Source organism: Camarhynchus parvulus, chromosome 19 (genome assembly GCF_901933205.1).
Source record: "Camarhynchus parvulus chromosome 19, STF_HiC, whole genome shotgun sequence".
NCBI lineage: Eukaryota > Metazoa > Chordata > Aves > Passeriformes > Thraupidae > Camarhynchus > Camarhynchus parvulus.
Window position 1 is genome coordinate 7,902,621 of NC_044589.1, and position 12,016 is coordinate 7,914,636.

At 38.9% G+C, this 12,016-nt stretch overlaps 2 protein-coding genes across 2 annotated transcripts in view; one reads left to right on the top strand and one right to left on the bottom strand.

Annotated features, from left to right (window-relative positions):
* The first annotated feature begins 895 nt into the window (after nucleotides 1–895).
* Nucleotides 896–11,758, top strand: SPATA22 (spermatogenesis associated 22). The gene is given in 9 exon segments (XM_030962896.1): nucleotides 896–972; nucleotides 1,378–1,506; nucleotides 2,235–2,289; nucleotides 2,418–2,513; nucleotides 2,926–3,229; nucleotides 3,549–3,678; nucleotides 4,017–4,114; nucleotides 11,538–11,657; nucleotides 11,660–11,758. Coding segments are annotated over 9 exon segments (1,074 nt in total). The 5' UTR covers nucleotides 896–929.
* LOC115911716 (transmembrane protein 211-like) overlaps nucleotides 5,144–12,016 on the bottom strand; it is a 57,522-nt gene continuing 50,649 nt past the window's right edge. Inside the window, exon 3 of the mRNA XM_030962897.1 lies at nucleotides 5,144–8,315. Coding sequence (XP_030818757.1) covers nucleotides 8,089–8,315 — 227 coding nt within the window. The 3' untranslated portion in view covers nucleotides 5,144–8,088. The remainder of the gene's footprint in view (nucleotides 8,316–12,016) is intronic.

The window sequence follows — 12,016 nt, forward strand, 5'->3', positions numbered from 1 at the left end:
TTGGGAGTGCTTCTGAAGGAAAAGGTTTACTAAAACAAGACAAGATCCAGTCGTGCCAAGCACTCAGATTTTAGGCAGCAACCAGCCATGTGTAAAAGCTGAAGATACAAACAGGGTGAAGAATGCTTTTAGTTTTATTTACAGCCACTTTTTCTTCCACACGCTTCTGCAGATTCAGCTCCTACGCCGGGCTTTCTGAGGATGACACTACACCGGTTCCTCAGGGGCGGGGGTAATTAATGAAATCTCATCGAGGGGGTGATTAAAGGGTTCTTGTGTCTCCCGGCCGGGTTCGGCGGCTCCCGCCGTGCCCTCAGCGGCTGGGAACGGGGCTTCGCCTTCCCGCCATTTCCGCACCGCCTGAGGAGCGAACGCGCGGACCAGTGACCGTTATTTTTGGCGCGCTTCGCCTCAGGGCGTCACCTGAGGGCTGACCCTCATCCCCGTCCCTCACAGCTGAACCGTCAGGACTGACCCTTAGCGCTGACCCTCAGCCCCGTCCCTCAGGGCTGACCTTCAGGACTGACGCTCAGCCCTGTCTCTCAGGGCTGAACCCTCAGGGCTGACCCTTAACGCTGACCTTCAGGACTTGCCCTCAGCCCCGTCCCTGAGGTCTCTCCCTCAGCCCGGTAAGCGCTGACTCTCAACGTGGCCCTGACCCTCAGCCCCACTCCCTCAGGGCCTGGAATCTTCAAAGAGCAGATTGCATCTTGGGTGTGCACCTGTGGATCTTTTTAATTCACTACAGCTGATTCTGTGTTTTAGGGTTTGTCAGTCACTGGCGCTGCAGTGTTAAGAGAAACTGCCATAAAATCATGTGAAATTTGGATTTGTTTGCAGCATTAATTATTTTGCTTTGTTTATCTGACCTCCATACAGCACATTTGGAGAAATCAGTCCATTGCTGCCTGTTAAGATTCAGCAAAGAAATGAAAAGGAATTTAGCTGACACCTCGGCTCGCAGCACAGCAGGTACCAGCCCTTTTTTTGTGCCCTCTTGTTCACACCCCATTATGCTTTTGTAGACACATAAAATACATTTATGTATGTAGTATTCATACAGGATATTCAGTATTTAGCCCTAAATCTCCATTTCCTGAGTGGACTTGCATGGATTACCTGTTTATTGCAGCACAGGGCGAGATTTTAGATGGGTTCAGGGAACTGGTCACTGAGGGAAAGGTTTCATTAATGGGATTATGTGCAGGACAGAGGGCTGGGAACATAAGTTCAGTGAGGGAATGGCCTTTTATGTGTTTATTAAATGCAATTCCTATGTGTAATGTAAAATAATTAATTAATTTTATTTACTTATTTTAAGTATAGGTTGTGTATCCTTTTGGGATTAATATAGCATTACTTAAAATTTAATTTTAGGTTGTCTGCCTGTACCACTGTTCAATCAGAAAAAAAGAACTAGACAGCCCCTCACTTCAAATCCACTTAAAAATGAACCAGGGACTGGTTCTGGGACTCGTAGTTATGACTTCTCTCCCTCATCATTTGGTAAATAAGACATTTTTTTTTTTTTTTACTGCTTCTAAATCCAAATAAATCTTAGCTTACTGATTGTATTCTATGAAATCAGACATTGTCTTTATCAAAAACTATATGCATCCTTTATATCTATTTCTGAAAAGTTCATTATGTAAAAATTGTCCTCCAGGAAATTTCTTTCTCCTCTGTACAATTGAGCTTTTTATACTTCTTGCCTAGAGGGAGTTTGACTCTTTGTGTGATGGAGAATGAAGTAGCACTGGCATTTAAATAGAGTCTCTTGAAACTGACCTTTTGTTTTCAGTTGATTTCAATCAACATTCAAGTCCTGTGTTACAAGAAGAAACATTTGTAAGATGTCTTTCTTGTCATTCAGAAAGGAACTTCTGTTCTTCAAATTGGGCTTGGAAAGAACGGTGCAGAACTCTGCTTTTAGTGCTTTCATTATGTTTTACTTGTAATAAAGTTTCAAAGTTTTCTTATAATGAAATCTCTGTTGCTAATAAGTCTAATGTTTGTAACTGAACTATTGTCTAGAGAAGCAACCTACTTGTTCGAAGTTGTCTTATAATTACAAATATCAAAGGATCACATTCCCCTTATTTCTTTTTTCTTCCTCCTTCCTATGTGAGTCTGTTTGTGGGACATTAAGCAGAATTGGAAGCCTACAAAGACTTACTACCTTTCAGTCTTTTCCATTTTTATCAATATTCCATCCTTTGTCTTTTGAAAATTAGGCTGGGGAGCTGCAAACCCAGAAGTGGATGAACTGCAGAAAGCAGTAAACAGTGGGTATGTAAAAAGCAAGTTACTTGTTGCTTTTTTGATTTTTATTTGGATGTTGTTTCCTGAACAATCCATGTGTGTCTTACAATAAAGCTGCTGCTGTGTCACTGATACTTTAAACTTGTCTTTGAAAGCCAAGCAGAACATCCGATGGCTCCTTCCCTTATGAAACCACCAAATGCATCAAAGTTTAATTTAGCAAATGCTGGGAAAAACGTGTCTGCCTGCAGGTTGGTGAAGCCTTTAATGTCTATTACCCTTCCTTTTTGTTCTTATGTGAAAATGCATCTCACATTTTCCCATATGCCTGTAGCAGTCAAAGCAACCCTTTTAATCTCACTCTCAGAGGAAACCTTGTTTATTTTATTTTAGAGTTATGAAAAAATGTGAATTTTGGGTCAGGAAAGATCCATTACACAGGGCAGGACAATAACTGAGCAGGTTTTTAAGGCCTGGTGAAGTCAGATGGATTTATGCACAGGTGTAATCACTGCCCTGTATATGGATAAATTTGGTGTAAACTCAAGTGAGTTTGGAGATATTTAAAGCTAAATCAACAATTTATGGATTGCTTTTATACACTTTAATCACATAGCTCAGTATTCAGAAGAGGTACTGTGATACTGAACTGTTGTGTTGCAGGAACAGAAATGAATATACTCCTTTAGGTAAAACAGCAACTTCAAGATCTGATAATGGAACTTCTCAGAAGTTTGAGAACTTTCCAAGCAGTTTGAAAACTGTCCAGCAGCAAAACCACCCTGACAGTCGTAACCCATCCCAGCTCATCAAAACAGACACATCCAAAGGAAAGTGGCCAGTGAAACCCAACACTGTGGCAAGAAGTCTGCAGGATCATAGTCCAGCATATAAATTTAACTACAATACCCAGCAAAATAAAATGAATGAAAACCAAATTGGTTGTGTCCCAGAAGATAAAAGTCAGGTAAAACTTACGGGCAGGGTTAATAGGAAAGACACAATAAAGAAAGTAGTAAAGAAAAAAAACTGGTGGAAGATGAGGTTTTCATCAGCCCAAGCTGCCTTAGTAAAACCTGGAGCTTCTGGAAATTTAGAATTGAGATTTTCATACTGTAATAATCTAAAATCCTCAATAAAATGGCAGGGAGTTTTAGAGTATTCTGAACAAATGCTCTGAATTTTAATGTAATTATTGCCTATTTAACATAATAAATAAAAGCCTATGTCCCCTTTGTAATTGCAAGCGTGTATGTCTAACTTAATCTTTTGTCTTCATCTGAAAGGAAATTTCATCATCTCAAGTGAAAACTAAAATAAACAAGAATTCTTTGCGGATCCTGTCTGCAGTCATTCAGAGTGTGAGGCACTGGAGCCAATATGCCTATAAAACTGCACTGTTATTTGAAGTTTTAGGTAAGCATTGTAGATTATAATAATATAATCTGATAATAATGCTAGGGCAACACAAAGTGAGAATTTTTCAATGGCTGAAATAACTTAAACCCACAAAATACTGGCATGAACACCATCTTATTTCCCTTCCATTCAGCTATCAAACGTGACTGAAACAGGTACAAAATTTGCACTTCAGTCATCCTCCACCATCAAGTTTTTCTATCCTGTTTCTTTCCTTGTTTTTAGAACGTGTTAATTTTCCTGTTTAGTAGGAATCTTCTGTAGAGTGATACAGTTTTACAATATTTTTTAATATAATTAGTATTGGAATCACTAATTTTTGCTTAATGGGATAGGCACACTGGATTCTGCAGTCACACCTGGAGCATATGGAGCAAAGAACTTTCTTCTGAGAGATGGAAAGGAGACCCTGCCTTGTGTGTTTTATGAAATTGTGAGTATTCTGTGTCCACACATAACATAGTCACCACTAGCACCAATCCTTTTCAAAGAAAACACAAATTCACAGTGCAAAAGGCAGGCTGAATGTTTTTATCATATTGTTCCCAATTTAGAGCAATAGTCACTATTTAGGCATCCTCAGACTTCTGTTTCAGAAAAACAGGTGAGATTTTGAGTTTAGCTTTTAAGTATCTGGTAGCAGGAACAAAGCTGATGTAGAGGTTTTCTGTTTGATGTAGCCCCCAGAAAGCAGCCATGTGGAGAGCTTTTATGTGAGGTGATGTAATTGTTCTATGTGTTTATTATGCTTTGATGAAGGACCGTGAGCTTCCACGACTCATTAGAGGTCGAGTGCACAGGTGCATGGGAACCTATGATGCAAAAAAGAACATTTTCAAGTGCGTCTCTGTAAGACCAGCAACTGCTCAAGAACAGAACACTTTCCAAGACTTTGTTAAAATTGCAGATGTTGAGATGACAGCATATGTAAAAACTATGAATGAAATGTAAAAGTCAAAATGGTTGTCCAAACCCCAGTTTTAACTAATTGTTATCCATAAAGGCTGGACATGCTACAACATTTACCAAAACTACCAGTGAAAATCTGGTTAAACATTTGAAAATATCACTGTGCTGTGTTATCCAGCAAATGCTGTGTTGTGTTCATTGGGTTCCCATTTATGTGTTGCCTGATTCATGTTTTTTTGAAAAAAATAAATAGTCAGTATAATACCTCTATAAAATAACAACAGACCCTGAGGCTGTAGGAAGATTCCCAAGGACACAGAGGAAGTAGAAAAGAAGTAATTATTAGAGCACAGAACTTCCTTGCCTTTGCCATGGAAATATCTTTCATGACAGATGGACCATGTACATGTTTATGTGCCTTTGCCTTCAAACATTACCTTTCATAGGTTATTCCTGCTGTTCCTATTTCCTTTTCCCCTATTTCAGAAGCTTTGTAGCAAATCTCTTGGGAATTGCAAAACAAAAGAGTTGTCAAGAAAATAGCAAACAGTATGGGGATTTTTTTTTTAGTATTTTATTATACAGTGTTGGCAATTGGAAATTTCACATTTAAAATAATTGAAATATTGTATCCAACAAGTCAAATACAGAAAACAGTTAATATTCTAAAAAGGAGCCAGCTAGTCAACGCAGAAACACATTAATGGAAAATACAGCTTTTAGTTACACTTAAAAAATTATATATTTAGAATAAAACTTGAACCTGGTCCAGCAAATTGTAACAGGAAAACGCTTTTACACAGTTTAACGCGCAGACAGTCTTTATTTTAAAAAGTGATCTGTCAGTGTGAGCACAGGCATTGTCAGCAGCAGGTGAGATCTAAAGGATGTGCTTTACCAACTGCTGCAAGGATCACTGGAATTATCACCACACCTTCAGTGTGAGGTGGGCTCAGAGCATGGATGCTTCAAGGAAGGTTTTGCCAGTTGTAAAGGTCATGTACATGTGTTTGATTTATTTAAATATTATTAAAATGTTATAAAATGTTAAAGGAAGCTCCTAATGGAAGCATTAGCTTGACTCATAAAAGGTGCAGAATTTTGCAGGATGCAGAGGTTGATGATTTGCACAAGAGAAGCTGAGCTTTAAGAAGTAAAGGTTTTGGTACAGCAGTGTTGTGAATTGTGAGACTGCTGTAACAGTAATTTAAAACTGCTTCCAGTTATGTGATTGATGCTTCCAGTTTTGCACATGTGAAACTTAGGTTAATAAGTAATGACAGGAGTAGGTCCTTTGTCTACTAGGTATGTTATGGCTGTTAATAAAAATCTAAATTAATTTTTCTTTTCAGGAAGTGTTTAGATCTTTGCAAAAGAAGTTTCTATTTGACACTAACAAATCACTTTTTCTAGTGAAACATTAAGTGAACAGTCGTAAACATTACACAAAACAGAAAAAACCCTACTCAATACAGTTTATACACACTACTCAACATTTTTCAGTTGTTGGGTGATTTTTTTTCTTGACCATATTGATCCTGTCTTGTATAATGGTTCTAGTGTAAAGGCACAGGTTGGTTAGGAAAGAAAAGCCTGCATCTCTGTCTTTCTACTATGTGGTGATTCTTTTCTTTTTGCATGTTGTTTGTTATTCCTCACTTTTCTGACTCTCACATGAAAATTATCAATCTCAGCCATTCATTAAAAAAAGTGTAAGACATCACTGAAAAGCACATTAATATACAGAAGTGACTGAAATTTATTCTTCTTACTTTAGGGCATTCCTTCAGCCTATTTTGTTAAATATGTGGAAGATTTAATTTCTCAGTCCCTGTCAGCAGAAGTGCAGAGCACTCCTGCTTTCTTTCTCAATGTACTTAATTCTGCATTGGAATCTGCATTTTCAAATAACTTGCTAAGTTTATGTGCAGAAATTGCTTTTAGAGTGCATGGAAATATAAAAACAGGACAATTATTTTGGAAAACAATACAATGTTCCATTGAAGTTTAGAAGGGTGAGGAATGTAAACAAGACTGCAGAAGACTTTGATGTATATTAAAATAACACAGTGATTGTTCTGTTTGCATTTTCTTATACATCCTCAACATGTCTCTGTCTGTCCCTTCATGTACACCTTCCATTAAAAAAAATAAAAATTCAGGAATCAGTTGGACTCAGCTAAGTGAAGAATAATAAATTTGATCACCTGGTTTGTGCCAAAATACAAAACTAAGAAGTACACCTCTGAATTAAATATAATCTATGTGATCTTTCTTTTTAATAAATAATAGAAAATAAAAGAAGAGAAGAGAATTAGAATTAAAATTTTATTTTAAATGAAAAAACACAACAGTGGTGTGAGATTAGAACCCAATGTTTCTTTTGCCTAAGGCAATCAAGTGCACTTATTTCAATGCTTGATAATAATGAATTCAGTGCTGTTGTGGAAATCAGACCTCACAAAAGTTCCATACAGACTAATGAAATATGGCCATTTGTACTTCTGACACAGCAGCAGATTTTTGCTGGTCATGTTCAATAGCATTTCACTTCACTTTTTTGTTTTACAATCTGGACTCTCAATGGCAATGGAAATACTGGAATTAGTTCATTCTGGCTTGTATTATCACTGCAGATAAGGGCCATTGGGCACAGACATTTTTGTAAACAGAGATTTTTTCTTTTCAGCCTTAAACAACAAAACCCAAATTCTATAGCTGTCATAGTTCAAAACATTTTGTTAAAGTCCACTTAGAATTATAATTTAAGAAATACTGAGAACAAATTCTTAGGATTTTTTTTCCTGTTGTTAAGGTATTAAATCATCATGAAGCCTTTGGAAGTAGTTGGAGTTCTCAGAAAAAAAGAAATTTCAGTTTTACCCAGGACTTCATGAAGATGTCTTTATATCTTGGCAATTAGAGCAGAAGTAAAAACTGTGCCCAGAATTTACAATATGCAGGTGCTGCTAATATATATAGATTAAAAAGAAACTTTTCTTGTGTACAGTTTTTTTTAGCTATCAATTTTAATTTTAGGCTGTGGCTACTCATAGGTGCTTTTTCACTAATCAAAATAATTGTAACAAAATATCATTATTGATTTTAAAGTTACTGGGTTCATAAAAGTTCTGACATTTCACAATATATCAAAAGTGAATTGAAGCTTTTAAAACTCACAATTTTGAGACACAAAAGAAACTGGGAGGTAGACAGATGTTTTGAGGATAAACTGATTTTTTTTTTGTCTAAGGCAGTATGCCATGATCTGTTTAGAGCAGTGTAAAGGCTGCTGATTAATCCTATTTCAATTCCAGAGCGTTCGCTGCTCGTGCTTACGGAAGACTTTCAATGCACTTTTGGTCTTTGTCAATCTGACCTTCTCTTCCCCATCTCCTCTCCTCTCTTTAGCAACACAGCCAACTGGAAGTGCTTCAATAATTTCTGCCCATTAGTGTAGACAGGAATGTTCTGTTCTTAAACAGTAATAATAAAATACTATAAAATAGTAGGTATTGGAGTTGGAGATATGTGCTCTTTTGGTGCATATTTTGCAAAGAATGGTAAAAAGACAGACAACATGACCCCAACAATTGCCAGCATGTACCCCCATCCAATCTGGCAGTCTCCTGCATAGTAGATGTCTGAGTTCTCACAGAATCTCTTCACAGTAGCAGAGTTGAAACCAAAAGGGTAAACCAAAAGCCCAGAAGCCATTATGAACACTAGAGAGGAGAAAAAAAATCAAACCAGTTATTATCAAGCATTAATTCCTTTGGAAAAAAGGAATCCTAATTTTAGAAAGGTAAATATATATTATATTAAAATCAATGGGAAAAGGCATAGCTTATAAAACCCCCTTGTGATTGGCAGATTATCCTCCTTTTCATAATTACCTCTTGTGAACAGCAGTGGTGTGACAAGGCAGCAAGTTGGGATTTTTTTCATGACAGCTCTTGCCATTAAATAACTTCAGAAATGCTGTGATCCAAATTATGTAGCCATGTGAAAAGTAAGGTGGTTCAGATACAATGGAATCCAGAGGAGAATTCCTAAGTTGGCAGATTCCAAACCAGCTTCACTTTCTTCTCAACAGCATTTTTGTGCTTGAGACAAACAATTACTTTGTTCTGCCAAATAGAAACTTTCAATGAAAGAGTTCAAATACAATTTTTTAGATTCTGCTGATGAGGTTCTGGTAATGTGAGACTCATTAGTACCGACTCAAATTGTTTAAACCATCCTGCATTTGAACAACTGATGAAAAACACCATCTATCTTCTTTTTATTTATTTATTTTATGTCTCTCGACATTGGAAAGCCAGGCTTGCCTCCTGCAATAACCCTGCATTATCCATTGGCTTTTAATAGAACTTCACAGATTTTAGTCTTTAAGGAATCCATGTCATATTCAAATATCAATTTATGCAGGTAATTGAATCAACAGCAGAACCACTTTTCCAACTTGGAAAAAAGACTGCCCAAGGTATAACTCATGAGTAAGATAAAGATGCGTGAAAATCCCCCAGGAACAACTCTTGGAACCTGATTCTGCCCATCTTGGAGCTGGAGAGGGGCTGAGCCAGGCTGGTGAGAGGGGTTACACCTCCTTTTGTTTGAGAGAGCACTGAGAAACCACATTTTCTTCTCTATCTCTTCTGCTAATCAATTACCACTGTATTTAAAATCTCTATTTTAAAAGGCTTTATTTTTTGTGCTAAAAAGATACCATGGAGCAGTCCCTTTTCCTCTCTTCCCCTTTTTCCAGGACAGTGTTTTGTTCACATTCAGGGAAGTGATTCAAGTAGCAACCAGAATTAACAGTTATGTTTGAGCTGATAGATAATTCATAACCAGCAAACATCTAATGAAACATTAGGAGTATAAAACAAACACTGTGTGCTATTCTCTGTGTTTGTGATTGCCTTTCAGGTAGGGCATGTGCATATTACTCCAATGATAATATTGGAGAGGCTTAATCTTAAAAGTATCCACTAAAAAAGGGCAATCACTCATTAATCTTTTTTAATTAAAAAACACTTTAATTAGCTGAGGGCTAGATGAAGTCCTAAACTTTAACACACAGCCTGTTGGAGTCCCTGAATAATTTGAATTAAACCTTTCCTTCTAGTCCAAATGGAACTGCTGAGTTAATCCCTTGTTGAAAACAATAAGGTGAAGAAAATGGAAATTAAAAGGAGAGAAAGTGGAGCAGCAGCAAAGTCTTTTTTCCCTCTGGGCATCTCACACACTTGTTTCCCTCTGGGTATCTTTGTATGGGTACAAAGAGAAGCTGCCAGCCAACAGGGGGAACTCTGAGCACCAAGTGTTTCACCTGCTCCAGCAGCCACCCTCCTTCCTTTAAACCTCAGGCAGTGGTTGCTGTGGCCTCTTCCTCTTTTCACCTCCCCACAAGGTGGGTGCAAGGTGCTGCTCCAAGAGCCAGTAAGGGAAAAGTCCTTCCCAGCACAGGCAGCATCCTGAGCCAGGCTCACAATTCCTGATCCTCCAGCAGCTGCCCCAGCTGGGGCTGCCCAGGGCAGGGGGAGCTCCTGGAGCTGAGATTTCAGCAGCTGTGTCCCTGCTTTTGGGGCCTGACAGCACCAGCCATGCTGGACCTGAATACAGAGAAGTTGTGTTATGCAGATCTCCCTAACTGCTCACGTGTGACACCCCTAAAAACAATAGAAAATGAAAATAAAATGAAAGTAAAAATGAGGCCAAACCAGACAAGGACAAGGGGTGATGGTTTTAAATTAAAACAGGGTGGACTCAGAGTAGATAGAAGGAAGAAATCTTTCATGATGAGTGTGGTAAAACACCAGCACAGGCTGCCCAGAGAGGTGGTGGATGCCCCATCCCTGGAAGCACCCACGGTCAGGTTGGACAGGCTCTGAGCAATCTTGTCTACTTGAAGACATCCCTGTTTGCTCCAGGAGAACATTTACAGGTTGCTTCCAACCCAAACTATTCCATAATTCTGTCGTCTTGTTCACTAAAGGTCACTGAGCTTTCCCAAAAGAGCTGAGGGGCCAGCATAGCCTGAAAGCTACATGCCACTCTTGCACACCCATGAAAATTCCAGAACACCTCCTCTGAGGGTAGAAACATGGGAAATAACTCAAAAAAAGGGGAGATTTTTCCTACTGCTGTTTACAAGAGTGTTAAACCATGAACTAAACCTGTTAATCCCCAGACCTGTGCAGTTGTAGGTTCACAGCTGGGACATGGAACAGGGGCTGCCCAAGAGCCTGTGGTGCCCAGGGGTGCCCAGCCCCCCTGCAACGCAGGCTGTTCCACTGCACCAGGAATCCTGAAATAGCCCCGGGGTGCAAAACCTTCTGTGAAATGTTGGGAAAGTGAGCCAGTTTTACAAGAAACAGCCACTGCTCTAAGCAAGAAGCAGGTCTAAAATTAAAATTTCAGTTTGTTCATCGTTTCAAAGCCAAAATAGCATGTCATTCGATGAAGAAAAAAAAAGCAGAATTGGAAACAATCCTTTCAGTGATAAAATCCTTTCCTAACTGTTAAATTTCACTGTTTTTCTGACACTGTCTCAACCCCTTGCTCTGTTTCACATATCTGTTCCATATATGTTTTCTTTTTGATTGGGTTGCCCAGAATTGTTTTGAAGGCTGTGTTTTACAGTGTTTTGATTACCACTTGGTGCTGATGTTGCGTGGTGTGATTTAATGGAAGCAGCTTTATTTTTTTCCAAGGCTAGAAATAATCTGTCACAGCTGAACGTATATGTTCACATATCAAACGGGCTAAAAAGTTACCCATGGTTTCATATCCTCGGGCATGTCATAGAATGACCTCATTATTCTCATTTAGGTGCCCTCTTTCTTACAAAGGCTCCAAATATTGAATAGCCCCGTTATTACCCGCAGAAGCCGAGCTTTCAGGCGTGGTGCTAATGACTGCTTAATGGTGCTGTCTGTCAGCAGCACAGCGAGCTGGGACAGCACACAAAGGAACAGTGGGGCTCCATTTAGGCTCCTCGTGTAACACTCACGCCTCTGCACGGCTTTCCAACAACAAACATCACTTTCAAAGGTGTCAGAACACAGCAGCGAGTGCATCTCACCGTTCTGCGTGCTGTAATCCTGCTGTCACACAAGGTGATGAGGCCACACAACATATTGGGGTCTGTTCTGCAGCATGAAACCTCTGGGGTGTGAGAGGACTTGCTGGTAAAATGCATACTTGAGTTCTTTTTTAACGTGGTTTGATAATTTGATTAATCTCCCATCAGCTGTCAAGTCTGGTTAAAAAGTGCTCCTTTTTTTTGTTTTGTTTATCATGTGCCACACAGATGTTTGTTATTGCTGGGTTCTCCCCACCTGAGCCCTCTGCAGTAACTCACAGCCACTGCTGATGGCAGCCCAGAGACAAGGCCAAGCACATTGGTTCAACAGTAAGT